The 11,072-nt window shown below is 40.3% G+C and overlaps 1 protein-coding gene across 1 annotated transcript; it reads right to left on the reverse strand.

The window, feature by feature from the left end:
- Nucleotides 1–1,536: 1,536 nt before the first annotated feature.
- Nucleotides 1,537–10,697, reverse strand: LOC133415186 (fibulin-7-like). The gene is made up of 8 exons (XM_061701054.1): nucleotides 10,537–10,697; nucleotides 7,508–7,667; nucleotides 7,238–7,408; nucleotides 6,770–6,895; nucleotides 4,167–4,355; nucleotides 3,949–4,086; nucleotides 2,377–2,512; nucleotides 1,537–2,049 (listed from the first exon to the last, which is right to left on the reverse strand). Exons 1-8 carry the CDS (start codon nucleotides 10,603–10,605, stop codon nucleotides 1,686–1,688), a joined length of 1,353 nt encoding a protein of 450 aa, XP_061557038.1. The 5' UTR covers nucleotides 10,606–10,697; the 3' UTR covers nucleotides 1,537–1,685.
- Between the last annotated feature and the right edge of the window lie 375 nt (nucleotides 10,698–11,072).

An 11,072-nucleotide genomic window follows, 5' to 3' on the forward strand; every position in this document is an offset into this window, starting at 1 on the left:
AGCTCTTTGAGCAGGCTGTATTTGGTGCTGTGTTTGCAGAACAGCTCTGCTCTGTGGACTCTTTTGACACAGAAAGTGTTGCAGCAGCTCACATGTACCTCTCATTTCCACAAAGGCCAAATTCAGAGATGCCATAATAAACATTTTCACATCAAGAAAAACACATTTTAATTTAGTTTAAAACTAGTTTTTGGTAGGGAGATGTAAAATGGTCACATTCTAATACATGCAATAGAATTTCATGCATTTGCAATATCACATCTGCAGCAACATACTTCAGGATGTGAAGGACGAGTGCTTTAATCAGTTAACACTTTTGGCAATAATGTCGAGAACAGTGTTTCCCAACCTTTATTGAGCCAAGGCACCCATTGTACATTAAAAAAATCTTACGGTACACAACCAAACAAAAAAGTATATAGCTTGAAATAATGATGGTCTCATCTAAATTTACTCACAAATTGACTTACCCTACTGTATGTACTTGGTGTGAAATCTGGACCCATTTATTGAAAACAAAACTATTCTATTGTATGAATGGCAACATGTAGATACAATTTTAATAATAATTTTACCTTCTGCCATCGAATGGAAGAGCATTTCATTGTTCTGCCTGTCAATATACGTCGGTGACATACATCAGTGGCGTCGTTAGGAAGCCCCCCTCCAAATTTCTCATGCCCCCCCCCCAATGGCCTCCCCCCAATTAATTTTGACCAAAAACGAATACCGTAGTACATAAATAAATATGATCTGTCAAAAAAATAAAATCAAATCAGCCATCTTTGGCCCCGTCTTGTGCCTCTAATTTTATATACAAGAAACCACTGCACCTGAATAAAGACAACCAATCAGGGGCAGAAGGTGTGACTCATGAGGTGTCAATTACTTGTCGCGCACTGACAAGCACAGTTGTCGCAGGCGCACCCCCACGGCCTCCCGCTGACCTTTTACCTTGTTACCCCAAAAAAGAACTTTAAATGCAATGGAATGTAACTATAGCACTAAATTCTTCCGGTTGGAAGTTACATTTTTTTGTGAGTGCACGACAAATGATTGACACCTCCTAAGTCACACCTTCTGTCTCTGATTAGCTGTTTCTCCTCAGGCTCAGTGGTTTCTTGTATATCAAATTAGAGGCACAAGACGGGGCCAGAAACAGTAGATTTTTTTTCACATATCATATTTAATCATGTACTACTGTCAAGTTATAATAACGGTTTCAACAAATACAGTCAAAAGTGTATTTTCCTTTCTTTTGTAAAAATTCCCTCTCATCTTTAAAAGAAATTGGATATTTTCCCAGAATGCCCCGATGATCTCTCACAGCACACTAGTATGCCCCACTGTCATGGCACCCTGGTTGGGAATCACCTAAATACAGTTTGTAATGCAAAAATAATTCCTTCATTATGACTTCAAAGAGGTAATTTAACATAAGATTGACATGGAATATACAATGAACAATCCATTAAAAACATTGCAATACATTTTCATTTCTGTAGCAATGTATTGATGTCTTGTGATAAAGCCATCTATTACATGCAGCAGTGCAAGTACAGCTGTACTGTTAACTACATGAAAGGTAGTTTGCTGGTTTATGTTTACTTGAATAACCATTTAGGCTACAATGTTTGACCTTTGACTTTTTGGTGCCAAGTACGTTCCTCCCCGTCTTATTTGTTTTAGAACTCATACGGGGAAACAAACATGGTGACTTTGGTGATGTACCTGCCCAGCTGGACTCGTCTCTCCAGCTCACTCATCTCCACCTCGGCCTCCAGAGTGGCGGGGCCCTGAACTGGGCTGCTCAGCATCAGCTGACCTGTCAGGCGATCCGAACGCTGCACTGTGAAGTGACGCCGAGCTTGCCTTCCCCCCAGCAGGGAGAAGCGAAGCGTGTCACCTATCGGACGCAACGCTGAAACCCGGAACATGACACGGGGAGCTGACAGGTTAGATACGACTGCCAGGTAATGGTAGGAGAAGGAATTTGGAGCTTGAGAGCACAGCTTGTTATCCACGGGGCAGGGATTCCGCTCACAGCGCCTAGAAAGAAAGGATAACAAGAGTAAATGGAATAACAATGCTGTAAATGTTTCGACACAAGAACTGTATCTAAAATTTCATAAGAGAGGCATTATTACATTTATTATTGTGGTTGTAGTTCGGAAGTGGTCGTAAGGATGTAGCGTTCTTCACCCCTGCAAACTACAACCACAATAATAAACACATAACTGATCTGGGAGTCTCAATCAAAAGTGGACATTTTTATCTTAATAAAGATTTTTTTTTGTTATTCAGTTCTTCTATTCTCCTAGAATTGAATTGAGAACTAAATGTTTTTTTCCCACCGAGAGCACACTTCAGTCTTACATCGGTGATGTTTTGACGTAAGAGGCATGAGGGTTTTTTGGACAGTCGACACGAACACACTGGAAACCTCCATAAGTGTTGATGCACGTCTGCTCCTTGCTGCAGTTATTTTGTCTGCTGGCACACTCATCAATGTCTGCAAGGAAGCAGAAACAACATGGCGGGCACAAAAGTATCATTCGTCCATACTTCTTGCATGCAAACTCAATGTAGATTCAAACAGAAGGGGTGAGTTGCGATATAATATATTATGGTAACCTCTACATGACCCACTTTTCAAATAAGTCTTCCCAGAGGAGAGGAGACCGTTACACTTTAAAAAACATTTTTTTATCTTGAAGTCACAAGTATTTCTGGGTGGCAAAAGGTCAGATGGTACCACTAGTAAACAAACCCTTCATAGTACACTGTGCTGAATAACGGACACAGTACAAGTGATGCTTCATTTCATTAATGTATCTTTACCTCTTTTTTTTCTTCTTCCCAGTGCTCTGGACATTTTAGGTCGGTCTGACATGTTTACAAAGTTCTTTGCAGTCACATGAACAAATTCGCCCTGCCTCTCACATGGCGCGATCATACCGAGGAGGACCTATTTGGTATTATCATTTGTAATGATATTAATTGGACATTGCTTTACATTTGAATCTATGTCAAGTCATAATCTGTGTTAGCTAATGATCCATTTACACCCGCAACTCTAGTGAGGGTAAGCGTTTCAGAAAATGGATGGATGGATGGATGGGTAGATATTGAAGGTGATTTTTTTCCCCAATTTTGTGGCGCCCCCTGGAGGTCAGAGCACCCTTAGCATTTGCCTATATTGTCTAATCGGTAAGCCGGCTCTATGATGGTAGTTAGTTATAGTTAGCATGATCATTGAGGGACTGGCTAATTAACGGACTTTTCTGTTGCTCGGACTCATGGCGCGATTAATGGCGTGTGTTTTTATTTATCCACTGACATGGGAAATTCAGTACAAGGGATAGTCACTGTTTACTAGAAGGCTAGACATTATGTTTTGCTAAATTACTCAAAGACAACCGAACCAAACATCATGTACACAGCTGTGAGTAAATGCCTTTTCCCAGTCTGTCCCTGTAGAAGTGGCCGCCTGGCAGTCTTACAATCTTCTCTATAGAACGATTTACGACATCACTTGATTTTCTTCACCCACAAGTTCTACTGGAATTATATATTATTTATTTATTTAAGGAGCTCGAAAAAACTCTAAACCTGTTGGGGAATATCTGGCGCCGTAACTCCAAACATAAGTTTTTGTCATTGTTTCATTTCAGGTCATTGGTAGTCAATGACTTTCTGCCAGCCAGAAGTACCCTGGCTACCTATTATTAAAGTAAAAATAATATAAACCTCTTGTTTCCAAACATTATGAAATGGTCTGTACAGCTTCAAAGGGAAGACCTGTCCCAAAATAAAACCATTAGATTCAGAATTCAGAAGATTCAGCCCCTGGAGATGTATCGTAAAGTGTAAGTTGACGAATACTTTGGTCCATATGGTGTGTTTACAAATCTGACAAAAAGTAAACGCTTTCCAATAAATATGCACCTTTACAGCTGCGTCCATCGCGGGTGACATCATATCCAGCAGGACAGGAGCAGCGGTAACCTCCAGCGGTGTTAACGCATGTGTGTAAACAGAGCTTCCCAGCCTGACCATTATGAAACAGCTCACATTCATCTATGTCTGTAATGCAAAAACAAATACACTCGATGTAAAAACACATTGCTTGAGGGTTTGCTTTTGACATCACTTATTAGTCATACCGGTGCAAGTAGTGCTGTCTCTGCCAGAGATGGTATATCCTGGCTCACAAGTGCAGTGGGTGGTCCCCTGCACGGTGCTGCAGCGTGATGGACGCACAAAGGACCCAGCTGTGTCAGCTGCCAGCGTAGCGGCAGCAGCAGCAGACGCCTGGGATGTGGCGGCGGAGGTGTTTGCAATGGTGGCAAAGACTGAGGAGGAAGTCAGTAAAGGTCATTGGAAGTTGTAGTTAGATTTGGCAAAGCTGAATCAACTTAATGACTCTAAGTCATTGGGGACACAAGCAAAATCCAATGAGAACCAATAAAAGGGATACATAAAAATGGTCACTTTTGACTGATACTGTCAGAATATATATTTTGTTTAACAATACGTGAATAAATGTGATTGTGCAACGCAGTAGAGTAGACACGACACTGCATCATCCTGAGAACTATCATCTCATTTAGCTACATCAGTGCAGTGTAACTGCACCATTGAAAACCATCTATCATTCCATTTTCATACCACTTATTCTTATTAGAGTCTCCAGGCAATGGCAGGGCACATTTAGACATGCAACCATTCACACTCACGTTCACACCTTTCGACAATTTAATAGTATTCAATTAACCAAACGTATATTTTTGGATGCTGGAATACTCGCAGAAAACCCACACAAGCATGGGGAGAACATGCCAACTCCACACAGGAATGCTGGATCCCGGATTTGAAGCCCCATCCTCAAAACTGTGAGGCAAATGCGCTAACCACTCGTGCACTATGCCGCCTCCATTGAAACTACAACAGCAATTAAAATATAGTTAAATTAATACACATGGCCTTTCATTAATAAATAAGTATTATTATCTTCATAAAATGGCTGAAACAGCTGAATTAATGACTGTTAGAAAACTGCGGTTATTTATTTACATTCACACTTCAACGTCACGCACGTCACGCACACTGTGATTGCGAGATTATCATTTCAGCATCCCAGCACCTAACGTCAGTGGAGACCACAATTATGTTCCTCGCTTTCATCGACAAACAAATTCACACAATATGGAGACTGTGCAACAAGAGAGAATAAAACTCTGGACCTTCTGTATTCTAAGTGCCAATGTGAAGGGCGCTCTTCTTGCATATTTTAATGTGAAAAGAAACTTGAATATACAGCCTTAAAATTGAAGGAGAAATTAAATAATAATTTTTAAAAAACAAAATAAACTGGTCTTCTTTGTATTCCGCAGCTGTGCATCAGGGAGAAGACAGCCACTCACCCAGAAACTGTCCAGGACTTCAGGCTTAAATTCAATAAATCCTACATTGTGGGTTGTAGCATTGACTTGTATTGGCAAACCAAACCACTGAGCGGAGTAATCTCCTTTTGTAAACCAGGGAATGCCTGGCTTAAAAAAAGGGGGAAAAAAGTTTCTGGATTTACATAAATCTGTAGTAGACTGTGACCAGACACTTCATTAGGTACACCTGCACGTTCTATTGATATCCAAAACAAGAGCTGTATCAACAATGTTACATATGCAGTGGATGTAAAAATTCTATACGCCCCTATTCAAATGTCAGGACCAAGGGTTAGATTTAAAACTGTTTCCATCATTAATGTGGCCTATAACCTGTACAGCTCAAGTAAAAACAAAAACAAAACCAAAATCTTTCCAGCTACGATAATGTGGTTGCACAAGTGTGCACACCCTCTTATTTTGGTTGTGTTCAGAATTAACCAATCACATTCAAACTTAGGTTAATGGTGTTGTTTTGGTGATAAGCAGTGTTGTGTTTAACCCAAACATATCTTTTGGAATTATGGCCATAGATGTCGACCTTGATTTCATCAGACCATAACACACGTGTGCTTGGGAGATTTTGTTATGGTCAAGTGAAACCAAGCTTCCAAAAGGTATGTTTGGCGTAGACACAAATGTTCATCACCCAAAAAAAACACCATACCTGCAGTGTAGCGTGGTGGTGGCAGCACCATTCTTTGGTGCTGTTTCAAGTTAGAGGGAATTACGAACAGTTCCAAATACCAGCCAGTGCTACCACAAAACCTTCAGGCTCCAGCTACAAAGAAATGTTGTTTTAGTAAAAGCCTGCTAGAACACCTGAACTTTAATTTGAGTTAATAAGAGGCACTTGAAATGGTGCCAGGTGTATACTGACTATCATTTAACCTCCCATTTAGTTTAAATGTGATTAGTTAATTCTGAACATAGCCATGTCCCAGTTATAAGAGGGTGTGCCCACTTGTGCAACTATATTATCTCAGTTTACTAAGATTATTATGGCATTAGCATTCATCTAACAATATTTTCAAAATTGTAGTTTTAGTGTGCAGTCAGATAGCCGTTTTTAAGATTTGCCCTCCTCCCGCTGAATGATGTAAGAAAAAAACAACAACAACAAATCCATTCCATACCCATCTCTCCATATGATGCAGTAGAGTTCCACATGAAGACACACCGTTTTGAGCTATTGAACATGTATTGCACTACTGTGTGAAATCATGTAAAACAACCATCACTTCTTACAATCTGCAATGTTTATAGTCTTACTTGCTAGCTACACTAAATGACTAACTTTGTAGTTAGTGTATTATACATACACGTTGGCACAGGGCTTTGGCAGGTTTCTCCAGCCCAGCCTTTGGGACAGATGCAAGAAAACTGGTTAACGTCATCCAGACAGGTTCCACCATTCAGGCATGGGATAGACGCACACTCGTTGACTTCTGAGGGAAGACAGACCAAGATAGAAGTGGTTCGTGTGAAGAAAATTTCACGTAATATTTGAAGTTTGATTCCACCAAAGAATAACATTTTGTACCAACAGCTAGAGAAAGAATAGCTGACCAAATCATGTCAAGTAATGAATGTATGCATTCAAATAACATTTTAAAAATTATATCGATGTTAGATTGGCTAGTAATGAGGTTTACCCAAATAATGTGCATTTTGACTTATATTTAAATTACCGGTAAGTCAGCTCTTTGAAAAACGACCATAACATTAAAAGCAAATTTGACCATGCGTCACACACTGAATAGAGCACAGGGAATGTCGGTCACTTTCACCTCTGCATGTCGGCTGCTGGCCGCTCCAGCTCAGACTTTCCTGACAAATTCTGCTCTCTGATCCCACAAGTTCATAGCCAGGGTCACACAAAAAGTGAACCTCATGGCCCACACTCTGCGATCTGCCCAGTTTCCTCCCATTGTTTGGCACATCTGGCCTTGGGCAGGTACCTTGTAGATATAATCAATCCGAACATGAAAATTATAGATAACATTACACAAATACTAGTTGTTTTTTTTTAAGCCAGTGTTTCCCAATGTAAGCCTTACTGTTGATGGTTCTCGAAGCCTGTCTCCCTGTGTTACTCTGCAGTAGGTTTATTTTCTTCTTCAGGTTGCGCAGGCTCTGCAAGTAGGAGGCTTCATGAGCTGAGAGAAGCTTCTGGATCTGCTTCAGGGATCCTTGTATTTCCAGTCTGCTTGAACAGTCCTGGGATCCAAAAGTGAGACAACAGCAAATTTAGTCAGTTATTACTCACGTCACAAAAACTCCTTCAAAGCTCAGGGTTGCATCCACATCATATACTGTACACTGTACAACTTTTTAAAATTGTACTTGAAACATCTCCTTTATTTTACGTTTAAACTTCAGTTAACTAAAATATCTATACCATATTGAAGTAATGCAAGGACAAATATGACAGCACATTGCTTGAATATGACCTAAGAGGCAAGTGCGTCTTACCAAAAGTGCAGAGTCAATGTTAGGACTGAAACCTTCAAATCAGCTCTGTTGCAAATGCGATTCTGTTGGAAGTCAGCAGAGTACAGACTTGTACTGTTTGATATTGACATAAACATACTTGGATCAAAGTATGTTTGTCCAACTTAAGTATTTTTGCATGATGGAGCGTCTCTCCTCACAAGCACGTACTGTAACTCGGAGACTGAATGTTGCCAGTTTACTTCACAGATGTGGCGTGGTCGCGTGGGTGGGGCAAGGAAAAACTTACGTAACTGTATCGTATCAGGGAAATTGAGCGGACTCAGCAAAACCTATGCAATTACATTATGGAAAATTACGTTACCTTTGCTATAGGCTAGGTCACTCACCCCTTGCTCAATCAAGAGCTGTTACAAAAATATAGCATTTACAAAACACTAATGGCCTGATTTACTGAAGGTTTGCGCTTGATTGCGCATGCAAACAGATGTGGAAGCTGATCTACTATCCGGGCGCAACCATGATTGTGTCTGCCAAATGCGCTCAACTGTAGCGCAGCTTATGTTTCACATTGTGGGAGGGGTAGATGTAAATTGATGAATTTTACCTTTTATTGATCACAAACCTAAGACGAATTGTGCTGGCTGATTTTGTATTTTTAAATAGTGTATGGTGAAAACCAGCAAAAAAAGCGTAAACTGAAGAGCGCAGGCAAAATGAGAGGGAGAACTTTTACACGTGTGGGAATTTTTTTTTGAAATGCCAGCAAAATGTATTGCTACATGTTGTCCATTCAGCTATGCAATTTTGGAGCTTCTCAATGAGCCAAGGGTTGACTTGGAGCCTGTCACAAGAAGGAGTCATGCCATATAAGACAAATCTCCTTTCAAATCTGCATATCCGTGCATCTGGTTCATTTAAGTACACTGTGAACGCAGGATAGCCACATACATCCATGAAAACACACACTCAGGGCGAGTTACAAAAAAAAAAATAACATGGCTTTTATGCAGTTTGATCAATTTATCAATTTATTTTCTGTAACTGTAATAATGTAAAGTAATATGTTTGTTTTCCTCTTCGACGAACACTTCCAGTTCCACCACTTCAAACTTCAACTTGCACTTGAGGCGCTCTCTCCCCTGGCCCAAAACATCAGAGCCTGCGCCTACAGTGCAAAATCCTCTTTTAAATATGCAATACGAGCTGGCGGGGATGTTTCATGTGCAAAACCATCACCACAGAGACGATAAACTGGGCTCTGGTCTTGCTCATGCAAAATTTCCCCCTCAAAAAAAGTCACCTTACGGATACAAATGGCTCAGTCATCTCAGGAGTAATCGCTGCTTGTTTGAAGTGCTACTTGAACCCGCCACAAAAATAGGAAAAAAAGGGAATGTTGCGCTGATGTAGTCTGCTCTGACAAATTCAGTCTTTTATATGCACTGGTTGCGGGGTGGGTGAGAAGTAAATAGGCATTATAAATTGCTTATAGAATTTTAAGTATCACTAAAGTCATTATAAAAACATGTTTTTAAATCCCATCATCATTTATTTCAATACATTTGTAATAGGAATATGAATGTTATTACCAGTTTTTAATGACTCGTTAGTTTTTTTTCACCTGTTGCCGACAGTGTGCGCAATCTGTAAGCGCAAGCATGCAATTTAGCACCTGTTCTTTGGGATTTATTACAAGTAAATCAGGCCCTATTGCTGTTGTGTGTATATACATTTTTTACTATACGGTGTATACGTGAAGCCTTTTTTGGCTGTAGTTTGTTAAAACTGCATTATGCTGCAAGGTGTGTGTTTTATTATTTTTTTAAATATATAATTCAAGGTGTACCCCGCCTCATGCCCAGAGTCAGCTGGGATAAGCGCTACGGAAAATGGATGGATGGACGATGAGTACTTTTATTTTACTTCTCCAAATCTATGAAAATAGACGAACATTTTTTCTCCACAGCGTAATTTACCCCCTTGCCCTATCACCCTACGAATGTTTTCAGGCAACCAAAAATGTATATTCCAGCTACAGTTACGTAAGAAGAGTCAATATTTGTTGGAAACACATTTGTGATGTGGACATCACTGAAGTTTGGAGAGGCTTCAGTCATTAAGGGGCTTGGCTGGTGTTTATAGTGTATTTGTCAAAGGCCTCTTTCTACCACATTTTCACATGTATGGTTGACGTTAGCACAGCGCGTAGGAGGCATGCAGGTATGCAGCGCAAAATTGATGTACAGGTCCCCTTTTTATTTTTGTCTCTTCTCCCTATGTACTCATACTATATATCCTTATGGACCCAAACTGTATATAGAAATTTAAAAAAAGGTGGCAATTTATAAGTAAAACTCAAGCAAATACAAAAATGAACATTTCTACAAGATTCAGTTGAACTAAGAGGCTTTGACCGTCAACACTTATTAGACAGCGATACATTCAATGTATTCATAGAGTAGAGATGTTTTTCTGGTGCTGATGTGCATAGTTAGGCTCGGTCAAAGTTTGCTTCGGTTCGTGATGCCAGGCACAAGCCTTCCAAGTGCAACTCTTCGAGCATGATTTACAATCTATGCTTGATCTCTGTAAGTCCTTTATACTTTCTTCCTTTTGTTCACAGTGCACTTACCTGTCCAGAAGTAGGATGCAGCGAATAGAGGCCCAGCAGAGTGATGACAGTTGTGACCGATACAAACATGTTTCCGCTGTAATCTCAGTCCAACGCGGAGCCGGTGATCAGATCTGTGATGCCTGAGGCAGTGTGAACTTGGCGTGGGCAGCCCAACACAGTGTACAAGGACTCCAGGTGAGTGAGCAACCACACTCGGCCAGTGGGGAAGTTACTGTGGAATGTTGGCTTTTAGAGCCAAGAGCCAATCAGAGGACGAAGATATGTTCCCATCCACTTAACAAACAAATTTGGCGTGTACATGCTCAGTGTAGGTTTATTTACATTTTCTGTATGAATAGGCGTGATGGTTCTGGATGTTATATACTGTATATGTATTCTTTAACCACACAGTGTGGCATGCAAACATGGAACAACTCACACTCCTGAAATACATAAAGCAATGTTTTTATGGTGATGGTTTGTTAACACCAAGTAAACAGTCAACGAGATAACATACACTGATTGGACAGTCCATTACGTACACATGAAGAGCT

This window comes from Phycodurus eques, chromosome 2 (genome assembly GCF_024500275.1).
Source record: "Phycodurus eques isolate BA_2022a chromosome 2, UOR_Pequ_1.1, whole genome shotgun sequence".
Lineage (NCBI taxonomy): Eukaryota > Metazoa > Chordata > Actinopteri > Syngnathiformes > Syngnathidae > Phycodurus > Phycodurus eques.